The sequence below is a fragment of the Hibiscus syriacus genome, unplaced genomic scaffold, assembly GCF_006381635.1.
Source record: "Hibiscus syriacus cultivar Baekdansim isolate YM2019G1 unplaced genomic scaffold, ASM638163v2 tig00111877_pilon, whole genome shotgun sequence".
Classification (NCBI taxonomy): domain Eukaryota; kingdom Viridiplantae; phylum Streptophyta; class Magnoliopsida; order Malvales; family Malvaceae; genus Hibiscus; species Hibiscus syriacus.
The window spans coordinates 1457163-1472349 of NW_024063208.1; the positions used below are offsets into that span (position 1 = coordinate 1457163).

At 31.3% G+C, this 15187-nt stretch overlaps 1 protein-coding gene across 1 annotated transcript; it reads right to left on the minus strand.

The window, feature by feature from the left end:
• Window positions 1-8390: 8390 nt before the first annotated feature.
• Window positions 8391-10918, minus strand: LOC120172689 (16 kDa phloem protein 1-like). The gene is made up of 5 exons (XM_039180094.1): window positions 10726-10918; window positions 9382-9447; window positions 8960-9095; window positions 8715-8850; window positions 8391-8619 (listed from the first exon to the last, which is right to left on the minus strand). The coding sequence occupies exons 1-5, from the start codon at window positions 10847-10849 to the stop codon at window positions 8557-8559; spliced, it is 525 nt and encodes a 174-aa protein (XP_039036025.1). The 5' UTR covers window positions 10850-10918; the 3' UTR covers window positions 8391-8556.
• Between the last annotated feature and the right edge of the window lie 4269 nt (window positions 10919-15187).

Below are 15187 nucleotides of genomic sequence, written 5' to 3' on the forward strand. Positions count from 1 at the left end.
TACTGAACTATTAAGATTGGTAGAAAAAGAAGACAAACAAATTCTACCCCACAAAGAAAAGGTTGAGACTGTGAATTTGGGAACAGATGAAGACAGAAAAGAGGTGAAAATTGGTACCACTCCGACAGTCCATATAAAACAAGAATTGATAAATCTCCTTCAAGAGTTCAAAGATATCTTTGCATGGTCTTATCAAGATATGCCTGGTTTGAGCACAGATATAGTGATACACAAGCTTCCAATCAATCCAGAATATAAACCAGTCCAACAAAAGCTCAGAAGAATGAGGCCAGAAATGTTGTTGCAAATCAAAGAAGAAGTGATGAAACAAATCAATGCAGGTTTCCTACAGGCATCTAAATACCCAGAATGGGTAGCCAACATTGTTCCCGTACCAAAGAAAAATGGGAAAGTTCGAATGTGTGTGGATTACAGAGATCTCAACAAAGCTAGTCCGAAAGATAGCTTTCCCTTACCCCACATAGACACATTGGTGGACAATACTGCAGGACACGCATGGTTTTCATTTATGGATGTTTTTCAGGATATAATCAGATAAAATGAATCCTGAAGACATGGAAAAAACAACATTTATAACCATGTGGGGCACATTCTGTTATAAAGTAATGCCATTTGGATTGAAAAATGCAGGGGCAACATATCAAAGAGCCATGGTAACTTTGTTTCATGACATGATGCACAAAGAGATTGAAGTATATGTAGATGACATGATTGCCAAATCCAGAACGGAAGAAGAACATATTCAAAATCTGAGGAAGCTTTTCCAGAGATTGAGGAAGTATCAATTAAAGCTTAACCCCGCTAAATGCACTTTTGGGGTAACTTCTGGAAAACTTTTGGGATTTGTGGTCAGCAAAAAAGGAATCGAGATTGATCCAGATAAAGTAAAAGCAATTCAAGATCTTCCACCACCCATACAAAAAAAGAAGTTCGAGGCTTTTTGGGGAGATTAAATTATATATCTCGGTTCATTTCTCAATTGACTGACAAATGTGATCCAGTGTTCAAATTACTTCGAAAGAACAACCCTGAAGTCTGGAATGAAGAATGTCAAGAAACTTTGGATATTATTAAGAAATATCTATCCAATGCCCCAATTTTAGTATCACCAATGCCTGATAAACCATTAATTCTCTATTTGACGGTCTTTGAAAATTCGATGGGATGTGTACTAGGACAGCATGATGAATCAGGAAGGAAAGAAAAAGCTATTTATTATCTGAGCAAGAAATTTACTGATTGTGAAGTTCGATATCCACCAATACAAAAATTATGTTGTGCTTTGGTGTGGGCTACTCGAAGACTCAGACAATATATGTTATACCATACTACTTGGTTGATATCAAAACTTGATCCTTTAAAGTTCTTAATGGAATCACCAGCTTTGACAGGCAGAATGGCTAGATGGCAGATGTTATTATCTGAGTTTGATATTATCTATGTCAACCAAAAAGCGATAAAAGGAAGTGTAATAGCTGATTTTCTGGCCAGTCGCGTATCAAATGATTATCAGCCTTTGAACTTTAATTTTCCCGATGAAGATCTGTTGTGCATATCCATGAATGAAGAAGTCAGAACAAATGATGAATTTGCAACTTGGAAGCTTTATTTTGATGGAGCATCTAATGCTTTGGGACGAGGAATCGGGCAGTGTTAATTTCTCCAGAAAATATTATTATCCCTTTACAAGCAGACTGGAGTTCTTTTGCACCAATAACATGGCAGAATATGAAGCTTGTGTCATGGGATTGAAAGCAGCTATAGAAAGAAAAATCAAATTTCTCAAGATATATGGAGATTCATCGTTAGTGGTGTATCAATTGCGAGGAGAATGGGAAATAAAAGATCATAAATTGTTGGAATACCGAAATTTTACCCTCGAATTAGTGAAAGAATTTGAGAAAGTTACATTCAATTATCTCCCTCGAGAAGAAAATCAAATGGCAGATGCTTTGGCTACATTAGCTGCTATGTTTCAGGCAACTCAGAAGGTTGATATGATGCCAATCAAAATGCAAGTATATGAAATTCCTGCACATTGTTATAGTGTGGAAGAAGAGGTAGATGGTAAACCATGGTATCATGATATTCTGTAATATATCAAAAATCAAAGTTATCCACCAAATGCATCAGAAATTGATAAAAGAACTTTGAGAAGAATGGCTGCTGGATATTTTCTTGATGGAGAGATTATGTATAGAAGAAGCAGTGATCAAATGCTATTGAGATGTTTAAATACCAGCGAAGCTCGAAACGTCATTGAAGAAGTACACAGTGGAATATGTGGAACACATGCAAATGGTCTTTCTATGGCCAGAAAAATAATGAGATATGGATACTATTGGGCTACCATGTACACAGACTGCATTGATTATGCAAGAAAATGTCATAAATGCCAGATATATGCAGACAAGATTCATGTACCCCCATCTCCTTTACATGTAATGACAGCACCCTGGCCATTTTCTATGTGGGGAATAGATGTCATTGGAGCAATCACACCAAAAGCATCGAATGGACATTGTTTCATCCTTGTGGCAATTGATTATTTTACCAAATGGGTTGAAGCTGCTTCATATACCATATCAAGAGATCCACAGTCTGCAAATTCATAAGAAAGATAGTTTGCCGGTATGGCCTACCAGAAAGGATCATTACAGATAATGCTCTGAACCTGAACAACAAAATGATGACCGAACTTTGTGCACAGTTTAAGATCAAACATGCAAACTCAGTGGCATATCGTCCAAAGATGAATGGGGCAGTTGAAGCAGCAAATAAGAACATCAAGAGAATCATTACAAAGACTACTGAAACTTACAAAGATTGGCACGAGAAGTTACCTTTCGCTCTATACGCATACCGAACTACTGTTCGAACATCTACTGGGGCAACACCGTTTTCTTTAGTCTACGGAATGGAAGCAGTCTTACCAATTGAAGTTGAGATTCCATCGCTTCGAATATTGAGAGAAATAAAATTGGATGAATCTGAATGGATCCAAGCTAGATTTGATCAATTGAACCTTGTTGAGGAGAAAAGATTGAAAGCTATTTGCCATGGACAGATGTATCAGAAACGGATGATGAAGTCTCATGACAAAAAAGTACATCTAAGAGAATTCCAAGAGGGTGATCTAGTACTAAAAAAGATCTTGCCTATACATAAGGATTTCCGTGGGAAATGGATGCCTAATTGGGAAGGGCCATACGTTGTGAAAAAGGCCTTTTCCGGAGGAGCGTTGATCTTGGCAGAAATGGATGGAAAAATTCTGAAAAATCCAATAAACTCGGATTCTGTCAAGAATATATGCTTGAAAAAAAAAAAAAAAAAGAGAAAAACGAAAAAAAAAAGAAGAAAAAGAAAAGGGTCAAGGTGAAAACCCGCAAAGGGTATCTTGTAACCAAAGGAAGGATTTGAGTTGAAAACCTGAAAAGGCGGCTCAAATACAGGTTGATATTAGGCATCTGGCAATTGAACTCTCTTAAGATTTTGATGTTTTGGAAGAAGATTCACATCTACAAGCATTTTGACAACGATTGAGATCTTCCAGACAAAGGCTTACATCATTACTCTAAGTTGTGTCAACTTGATTAATTTAGAAATACTTATGCTCATAATTTGTTGAGACATTTGAATTTTTATCATTATTATGTTTGCCAGAACTTTGAATACAATCTTATCTATTTCAAGTTCAATTTATTTGAGATTCAATTTATTTTTGGAAATTCAATTTATTCTTTTCTATTGAATTAACATAATTTTGAAATAAATTAAAGATTTCTGAATATCACTTTATATTAATACTTTTAAATACATGGAATACAAAATAGGCAAATTATCACTAGCTTAAAGTCATGAACATCAAGATTGTTACAAGTGGTGCTACCGACAACAAGGTCGAATCTGTCAAATCTACTCATCAATTGTTCCAACCGATCACCATTCAGTTCTTGCACATCTGTTTGAAAAAATATACTAAGACAATAAAAGTCAACCTTTGAAGCATTGATTCCAACAAAAAGAAACAAGACATTGATATCACTGGGAAACATGTTTCTATACAGATCCTTGTATATGGTTTTTAAGGAAACCTAGAAGCATTTCCACCTCATCAGGTTCAAGTGGAGTAACTTCATTCCTTCCAACCTATACTAGATTCCATTTTCAGTACTCATCAAGAACATACTTTTGGACACTCGAAGAATAGCATCTTCTGGAAGTGTTCTTTGAGTTATCTGATCTGGTTGGACAGAACATAGCATCTTCTGGAAGTGTTCTTTGAGTTATCTAATCTGGTTGGACAGAACATAGCATCTTCTGGAAGTGTTCTTTGAGTTATCTGATCTGATTGGACAGAACATAGCATCTTCTGGAAGTGTTCTTTGAGTTATCTGATCTGGTTGGACAGAACATAGCATCTTCTGGAAGTGTTCTTTGAGTTATCTGATCTGGTTGGACAGAACATAGCATCTTCTGGAAGTGTTCTTTGAGTTATCTGATCTGGTTGGACAGAACATAGCATCTTCTGGAAGTGTTCTTTGAGTTATCTGATCTGTTTGAACAGAACATAGCATCTTCTGGAAGTGTTCTTTGAGTTATCTGATCTGGTTTGGCAGAACCAATCATTGAAATTAGAAGATGAATTTGCCAATAGCATCTTCTGGAAGTGTTCTTTGAGTTATCTGATCTGATTAGACAGAATAGCATCTTCTGGAAGTGTTCTTTGAGTTATCTGATCTGATTAGACAGAATAGCATCTTCTGGAAGTGTTCTTTGAGTTATCTGATATGGTTTGGTAAGAACTACAGAACCAATCATTAGAATTAAAAGATGAACTACATGATCGTCTTCATTAAGAAGTTTCTTTTTAAGCTTCTTTTGCTTATTCCTTTCCCAAAAATCATAGCACGAGTTTCGCCTTTGCTTGTAACTGGGATTATCACATGATGGCTTCCCACCTTTTTCCGGAAGAAAGCTATTTGAAGTTTCAACTTCTGAGAATCACATTTTTGTCAAGAATAACATTTTATCAGAATCAGAATTCAGGATTTCTCGGTATTAGAAGAACTATTGATATCTGTGAAATCATCCTGAAAGGTTACTTCATAATCAGATGAGTTGTTATCAGAATCAACATGTTGTCTGAATGCAAGCTTTTCAAAAGCCTATACTATTGAGTTTTATTCTCAAGAGGTTTTGTGATATTATATCTACATCTACATTTGTCAAAGATGATAGATTCTCTGAGTCTAAGAAGAAAGATCTATTGGGTTTTTACAATTGAAGGAATACTCAATTCACCAATCTGAAATCAAACAACTAACATTCATGCATATTTAGACATTTGCAAAATAGATGCATTTTCATTCTTTTTTATTCTTGTTGAAATTTTAACAGGAATTTCAAAGATTTTAGCAAAGATGAATCCATCATTTGGTGGATCATTTTTTCCAGAGAAAGTTCATAATGAGAAGAACTCGTCATCTGAAGAAGGAAGAAGAAGTTCATAATGAGAAGAACTTGTTCAACCTTTTGCTTGAATTCATCGCCAGATGGATCATCATTTCCAGAGAAAGAGTTCATAATGAGAAGAACTCGTCATCTGAAGAAGGAAGAAGAAGTTCATAATGAGAAGAACTTGTTCAACCTTTTGCTTGAATTCATCACTTGATGGATCAACATTTCCAGAGAAAGAGTTCATAATGAGAAGAACTCGTCATCTGAAGAAGGAAGAAGAAGTTCATAATGAGAAGAACTTGTTCAACCTTTTGCTTGAATTCATCGCCAGATGGATCATCATTTCCAGAGAAAGAGTTCATAATGAGAAGAACTAGTCATCTGAAGAAGGAAGAAGAAGTTCATAATGAGAAGAACTTGTTCAATCTTTTGCTTGAATTCATCATTTGATGGAACATCATCCCCAGCAGAAAGTTATAATGAGAAGAAACTCATCTGAAGAAAAAGAAGAATTTATTCAATATCTTCATTACAATCAAGTGAAGCCAAATGGATAAAAAATTTTATTATCTTTTCATCTTTGCCCTATTCTTGTTAACACAATAATGAGCAAAGAGGGGCAGCTGAAGATATTAATTTTTTATCCATATCATTATTAATATTATTATTATTAGTATTATTATTATTATTAGCATTATTATTTATTATTATTATTATTATTATTATTATTATTATTAGTATTTATTATTATTATTAATAAATAATTACAACTGGACCGGCCCAGTTACAAGCCAACTAGAACCGGTCCAGCCAACCAGAAACCCTAAACAATTAGTAAGGTTTCAGCTAGGGTTTTTAAACCCTAGCCACACCCAGCCGCCTCTGATGCTTCCAGATCCCAGCCGCCGCCTCACTGCCAAGTGGTCCAATGGCCACTGCCGACGCCTCCGCCGCTGCCACGTCCCGAATGAAGGCTCCAGAAGATCAACGCCGGCCGTCCACGCCAAGGCTACGGGGTGAGTCACCACTGGTAGTCCGGTGACTCACCAAAGCCCTCTTCGGACCGGTCCGATGACCGCACCGGTGGTGGCTATAAAAGCCACCACCCACCTGCAAGACAAAAAAGAGGGACAGAACGAGACACAGAAACAAAAAAAAAAAAAAAAAAAAGAAGAGAGAAATAGAACCGAAAAAAAACAGAGAAAACAACAGCTACCAACGATCCCAGTCCACCACAACAGAGCAAAAACAAAAGGAAAAAGGAAGAAAAGAAACTTACCGAGGGAACCGTTGATCATCAGAGCCTTTTTGGAGCCATCGGAAAGTCAAAGGTCGAAGGTATAAACTTTAGATCTACGCATTTCAGTAGTATTTTAGGCTAAAAAACCTACGGATCTAGCTTTAGGGAAAACCAGGCTTTAATTTAGGGTGGGATTTATAATTTCCGGCCACCGGATATGGTGGCCGGCGGTGGTTTTGACGGTGGCCCACGGTGGCCGACCGATAACCAGCTTCCCTCCGATGAGGGAAGCTAGAGAAGGAAAGAGAGAGCTTCTTCTCTCGTTTTTGAGAGAAGAAGAAGAAGAAAGAAATGAGCTGCTGGCCCTTCGGGCCAGCTATGAATGGGCTTAAATAGCCCTCCCCAAACGACGCCGTTTTGGGGAGGGATCTGTCCGTAATTAATAAAAAGATTAACCTCTTCCGTCATCCCTTTAGTTTGTAATCTTTACCTTTTAGTCACTGAATCAAATTTTTGATTCTTTTAATTTGGTCTCTACATTTTATTTAATTATATTTTAGCCATTAACCGTATTAATAATATATTTAAGATAAATTTCATATTTAGTCCTTTAATTTTGATAAATAATATTTTAATCCCGAGTATATATTTTTAATTTATTTTAATATGATATTCGAATTTTATATAGTTTTAAATTAGTCACTAAATTAATAAAATACGAAAATAACATGTTTAAACCCTATAATTTTGATTAATTATGAATTAGGTTTTTTTTTTATTTTAATTTTTACTATAATTTAATCACTAATTTTAAATATTTTCATTTATTTTACCACTTTTAAAAATATTGTTCTAATTGTATTTTTATTGTTTTAATTGTTTATATATTTAAATAATTTTACTATTATTATATAGTCATAAATATATATAATGAATAATAAATCATATTTTTTTAATATATTATTTTAATATTTTTTATATATATCGAAGAAAAGGACAGTCTTAATACAACTGGATGTCCTATTCTGATATTTTAAAATTAAACAATATTATTTAAATTAATATTTATCAATATCAAAGAAAAGAACTGTCTTAAGGCACCTAGAAGTTCTTTTCGGATAGATTTTAATATAATTTTTGGAAATAATAGGATTAAAAATTAAATATATTTTTGAATTTTTAAATTTTAATAATAGAGACAATTTATAATTAAAAAGTACCAATTTTGGGCGTTGTAGGGGTGCTAATCCTTCCCTAAACGTAACCGACCACGAACCCTTTTTATTATTAAAAAGAACAAATTTTTGGTTATAAAACGCAGATCAGTTCATCTTTTAAATATGGTTTTCTTAAAAACTATTTTTTTTAAAAGAAAATTTTTAGGTATTCGACCTACCTGATCCAAAAGGTCGATGGCGACTCACAAATTATTTTCAAAATTTTTATTAACATTAATTTCCCCGCCAAAAATTAATATTTCGTGCCCGGACGAAAACCGGTTACGACATCTACATTTTAGAAACAATAAGATTTTTATCAGTTTGTGATGATTTCAAAATAATTTATATTTATAATTTTTTAATTATTTGGCAATATATACGGCATACATAATTGTTTAAACTAAAACAGCAATAATATTTTTTACCATTGATGTCAAAACAACTAGATTTAAAAATAAAATAAAATAACAAGTCCTATCATGAAGTGTGTAACATCCACCACTACAATACTACAATTAATTACTTACACCAACACAAAAAAGTGCTACAGAAGCTTAAAATAAAAGTGACGAAATCACACACTACGTTTAAAATATTACAAACAATTGAGACAACTTAAAAATTGCTTTGCCTCCAACCTCCATACTCTTCTTCTTCTTCTTCTTCATTTTCCTTAACCTGAAATACCATCCAACAAAAAAACAATCTCATATTATAATGATCTCGCAAATTTAAAATAAAATTATAAATCGACCTAAATTGTGTTTATGTACCTTTGTGGTGAAAGTAACACCAACAGTAATATCTCCACGATAACTATTTTCAGCGTTAACCACACTATGTTTAGTAGGATGAATTTCAGCATTTCCTTTCTCTGCCCCAATTGCCAACAAATCCTTCACATATATTCTGCAAACAAGCCCAAAATTTTTCGAGTTAAAAATGATGCTCGATGAATCATTGACCTATATTTTCCGGACTCTTCATTTTTCTTGTAGTATTCGTATATGAATCTTACGTGGCCTGCCCAACGAAGTCGGAAGAGAAGGTGTCCTTATCCATGATTTTAAGAATGAGCTTGTAGTCACCGCCTGATCCTGGATACTCTACTCTGAATGTAAATTTTTCATTCCATGATGGACTAGACCCATCACCTGCACACACTTCAACCTTTTAGGTAATTTATAAAAATTATTTTGGTCCGATTCATCATTTTTCTTAAAGTAATATCTTTCTATGGATGTTAGGGCACGAGTACAAAGAAATAATTCTCCAAGAACCCTTCAAATGAACTTTAAAAAAATATGAATGTATTCATTTTCATGACTACGAAAGGGTGATTATCAAATATATTTATATTCAACACTTATTCGAATTTGGTCATTTATAAATGGATAGGCTCAAAATAAAAAAAAAAAGAGGGAAAAAGACTTTAATAACCTCTGGCCACGCTGCTCTTGCGCTCTTGACCTTTGTATTGAATTATGACATAGGGATCCATATCACCTACCAATCAAATACAAGAAACATAGGGAAAGAATATCTTTAGTTCAACTTTTCACACATTCAAATCACCAATCTCTAATCTTCCACCAATCAACAACGAGCATTTATACCGAGGGAAAATCTATACGGACTATATTGACGATAATTGGATCATCAGTGAGGATCTTACGAGATAATAGAGGGATAATTAATTTTTTTAATTTTTTAGATGTTTAATCAAAATATTGATGCATTTAATGAGAATTTTCTTTGATTTTTCAATGATGAAATTTCTTCTTTCAATTCTAACAAACAAGGAGGTGGAGAAGAAAGAAGCGAATTGTATGTCTTAATTCTATGTTGGTTAGATTGTGAATGTTATATATATTAGAGTGGCTTGAGGTCTCATGAGTTTTGAATTTAAAGTTTTATTAGTTTTAATGGTTTAAATAAAATCTAAATCGATTGAGTAGAGGGAAATAACGAGATGAATACATCGACATCTAAAATGGTCAAAAAAAAATACTAAAAATGATAATTGCTGAAATGATATGGGATAAAACAGTAAAATTTTATCTTCGAAAAAATAAGATAAAATCAAAAATGACATGAATGATGGATTTCATGTCAATAAAAAACACTCCACATTTAGCACACATAATTTTTACGTCACTATATCATTTATGATTAACACTTGGTGATTAAAATAAGAATAGATCTAAGATATAATAAAAATTTAAATTTTAATAACTAAAGTAGGGGTAAGAAAAAATTGAGTGATAAAATTTGTTAGTATCCTTTAAAACTTTTAGGAACTTGAGAGGTTTAATGAAAATATTTAATAACTTTGCGGTATTTAAATAAAAACATTTAAATTTTAAAAGGTTAAATTCAAGTTTCTCTAAACATTGGGGATGCCAAAGCTCTTCTGGACTTGTTACCACCCCCGCCTCTGCAGATCATGCTAACTTTCAACATATTTCTGGGTTCAAAGAAACCCATAGTTTAAAATTTGAGAAACATATATATTTTCATTCTAATTTCAAATCTATTCTGTATTATATGATTGTATGAATTAACTGAATGAGACTTGAATTTCAACGTTTCAGCAACAAAAAGAAGGTAAAATCCATATATATAGCTACCCAGAAACAGGTCCTCTTCATTTTTGATCAAGCAAAGAACATCAGCAACCCAAAATCATTGAATTTGGGCAAGAAAATGAACGAAACAAGAGCTTGAAAACAAAATCTGATAAATCAAAAAGAAGGAAAAAAATCAGATTCATAGATCGCATACCCAGAAAATCCGAATCCTCGAGGCCTTTAGCGCTAACCAATAACACTTCCATTATTCCAGCAGCCATCCTTGAATCCGATCCTTTCTTCTTTTTTCTCTCAGAGAGAAAATTGTTTGGACCCATCGGATTCTTTTGATTCTTTATAAAGAACAAATGAAAGGACTTGGCATGGTGACTTTGATAGGTTGGCAGGCGAAGACTGACCAGCTTTGGATTTTATAAAGGACTGGCTTAATATAAAGGGTAAAATACAGGTTTGGTCAATTTAATTTAATTTAATTTTATAAATATTTGGTCACTAGATTCAAAAAATAATTTTTTTAGTCATGTTTTTGTTTTAATAAAGATGTGATCACTGACTTCCGTTAGTTTGATGACGTGACAAATTAGTGAAAGGGTTTAATTTTTTTTACTTTAACACCTAAACTTTAGATAAAATATTAACTAGTGATCATTTTATAAATTCAAAGTAATTTAGTATTTTATAAATTAGAACTTTGTCCCTAAATTACTTAGAATTTGTAAATAATCTCTAATTAGTATTTTATCTAAAGTTCAGGGGTTAAAATAAAAGTTAATTCTATTTACTAACATGACACGTCATCAAACTAACAAAAATTAACATTTGAGTGACCACATCTCAATTAAAACAAAATAAAAGTAACTACGTATTATATATTTTTAACCCAATAATTATACGTTTATGAAACTGAAACAAAAAATGATCAACTTTATAGTTTACCCTAATATAAATTAACCGGATCAATATATTCATATTTAGACTTGTCAATTAAGCAGGTTGGATCAAGTGTACTCTTCTTCCTCCTCTTAGGTTCAGGGAAATTTTTTAGCGATTCCTTATCAATTATCCAGTTTTGTATGTTTTTGCCTTATAATTAAAATCATACAAAACTTATCCTTTCAAAGAAAAAAATTAAGCAGGTTGGATCAAGTTGAATTGGACAATTGTACTTTTCATTTTTCTTAATTTAAGATAATGTCATATTAGAGTTATATGTTAAACGTAATAGGAAAATTATCCTTCAACATTTTTGTATAAAGGATGATTTTATCTCTTTTTAAATATTTTAATCTTTAGTGTTCAATTTTTTTATCAAAATAGATTATGTTGGATGAAAAATTATTAATTAACTAAATATCAATACATGTTATTGACATGATATTTTCATATGTGTTAAGTTATTGATGTGTTATATATCATATCACTTAAAGTGATGATATAACAGGTATCACGTCATCTAATAAGATGATATGACATGTGTCACAATAATAATTAAACGCGTGTAAAAATATCACGTCAACAACATGTGTTAATCGTTAGACAACTAACAATTTTCATCCAACATAATTTGTTTTAATCAAAAATTTAAATGTTAGAAGGCTAAAATGTTTACAAAAATAATAAGGACTATGTGACCATTTGTATAAATGTTGGAAGATAATTTTATCATTGTACCTTATTTTTAAGGGTGAATTAAGCATTTCATACTTAAACTATCAGTTTTGGTCTATTGTAGTACCTAAACTTTTAATTTTTTTAAAAACCATACCTACCGTTTAATTTTTGTTTCGTTTTATTATATCGTCGTTAAATACTTAACGGGTGATCTGCATGTGGCACCTTTTTTATGGGTAAATTGCATCATTCATCACTCAGCTGTTTTCTTACTCCTATTTTGGTCACTAAAGTTTAAATTTTTTTAATTTAATTACTTAACTTTCAAGTTACTCCTAATTTAATCACTCTAACTTTAAATTTATTTTTTTATTTTTAGTTATATTAATAAAATAAAAATTGTCATGTCACAAAAAATATCAATAAAATAAATTATAGTGATTAAAATAGGAGCAATTTGAAAGTTAAGTAGTTAAATAGGAATTTTTTAAACTTTATTATCAAAATAGGAGTGAGAAGATAGTTGAGTAATGAATGATGTAATTTACCCATAAAAAATGCAGTTTCATTAAGTTTTTAACGGCGACATACTAAAATAAAACAAAAACTAATATTAAAATAAAATAAAAACTAAACGTTAGATATGATTTTGAATTTTTATTAAAGTTTAAGTAATAAAACGAATCAAGATTGATAGTTTACGTACTAAACACACAATTTACCTTATTTTTAAATTATGACTGTCTCATATATGATATATTAGAATCATTCCAAGTTTGAGGTTTAAAGGTTATCACATGTTTGAATAGTTCTAATCACTACTATGGATTAAAATTTAATTTCTTTTGAGTTTAAATTATTCGAGTATATTTAATTATTCAAGTTTAAACCAATTTAAATTTGAATTTAAGTTGTTGGATTTTGTGCTCAAACTCGATTTAATATAGTCTAATTTTAAGTCAAAATTAACGGATCTATTAAAAATCTATTAAAACTATTTAAACTTGTAAAGACTCCATCAGAAAACTCTTAAACCTTAAATCTAAAATGATTCGAATATGTGAAACAATCATAATTTGAATAAATTTTTTTGATTTAAACTGAAAAATGAATAATTTGTACTAATTACAAAAAGAAAAAGGATCAAATTAAACTTATTCAGTTTGTTTAATTCACAAGTCTAAATTTGAAATATACTAATCCAAATAATTTATATAAACAATTAAAATAATAATATCCAATTAGAAAGAAATTATATACTTTTTTAATGTCAAGTGGGTTGCCAACCTATCATACTTTCCATGACAACTTGATACATTTTTGTTCTCTATGAATAATTGGAAGAAACTTCAATTAAAAAATAATAATAATTGGAAGATTCAAAGGATCCCACGAGAGAAAGATCTAAGGATGACGGTTGAATTTTCAAATTTCAATATACTAGAGGGGCAAAAATTATAATTTGACATAGTAGGTCTAATTATGATTTCCACGTTAACATTTATTTGGTTTAATAACGAGATTGAGGTTTTCAGAATTTTGAAATCTCATATTTGATCTCTATTATGTATAAATTATCTATATGTTTTCTCTTCATATCTATTATGTATGATTGTTGTTTAAATCTATTATTTCATCATGTATGGTCGTTTTTAAACCAGCGTTGTTTAAATTATATGTGGACTTTTTATTAAACTTTCATGTCAATTTTAATTTTATTATGTTAAATTAGAATTGAATCAAGTTAATTGATATCTTAAAATTAAAATCGAATCAAGATCAAATATAAACTCGTAAAACTTAGGTTATGATAAAAAATGAATTCTTAAAATTTTAACCGAGACATGAACGATAAAATATTATTAAATTTTTTTCTCTTTCTTATTTTTTGTTTCGAATTAAGATTTAAATAAGTATAGAATATAAATATATATTTGATATTTATTTAAATAATTATATCTTCCAACTCATTATGAGATAACTGAAAGAGATATAGGTAAATAAAATATGTGTTAGGTAATTTGACTTAGATAATTAATTTTAATCAACCATTTAAATGTTTTTCTTCCAGACATAAAACAAATTAATGAATAAGAAAGGGACTATCGCATTCGATATCTGAAAATTTCTGGTGAAATAACACATGGGGATTACTTTAGTAAGACAGGTTAAATTTCATGCAGTTTTTTTCCGGGACGGAATTATTCGAAGGGAGGGGCGTTGATTCATGCACCAGAGTCCATAATACATGCTTCTTTGGACTAATGTTTCTACTCGAACCTATTAGAAGAACAAAGTCTGGAAGATTCAAAGCATATCTATTCGGTAAGTATAATGTGAATGAATCATTAAATGATTCTAATGTTTTTCCCTTTAATGTTTTAGATTCAAGGTCGAATCTTTTTGAAGAAAGGGAGGATGATACGTGCATCATAAGGCTCACATCAAAGGAAGAAGTAATAACTCTTCCAAATGATCCACTCGTCCAAGCATTAGAAAAGAAAATCAGAACAAAAGCAGATTTACGATGACTTTTTGAATGGGATCCTGATCTTATTTGGTTAATATTTCATCTGGAGATACGACCGTATGTCTCTTATCTTTCCAACGGTTCTTGAATCGCATCAATCCGATATCGGGAACTCAAGATATGGCCATTTTACTGAAGACGGTGCATGCAGAAAATCCTATACGGGATTAATACGGGATTTTATAAATATTATGAATTCTCAATATTTTTATTGATTATTTGTAATATAATTTAATATAGGATGATGTATTATCTTTTAGGATTAGATTTATTATTTTATTAGGAATTAAGGTTGGGTTAAAATATTATTTTTAGTTATTATTTTTTTATTAGGAATTAGAGTTAAGACATGTTTAGTTTATTATTATTTTATTCATTAGTTATTTAGGACTTTTAGAACTCAGCCCCTATATAAAGGAGGCTTCATTCAACTTTGTAATAAGGATTTCTTTGATTAATAATACAACGAGAGTTCGTTTTTGCAACTGTTGATTGCCTTGTGCCTTCGAAGCTT

What these genes read in the sequence shown, in the direction of transcription:
- LOC120172689 (XM_039180094.1), bottom strand. Translation starts at nt 10,849, where the DNA reads ATGGGTCCAAACAATTTTCTCTCTGAGAGAAAAAAGAAGAAAGGATCG. An exon ending in CAAGAGCAGCGTGGCCAGAG is followed by an intron (nt 9,096 to 9,381) that starts GTTATTAAAGTC and finishes AAGTGTGTGCAG; the next exon opens with GTGATGGGTCTAGTCCATCA. An exon ending in GACTTCGTTGGGCAGGCCAC is followed by an intron (nt 8,851 to 8,959) that starts GTAAGATTCATA and finishes GCTTGTTTGCAG; the next exon opens with AATATATGTGAAGGATTTGT.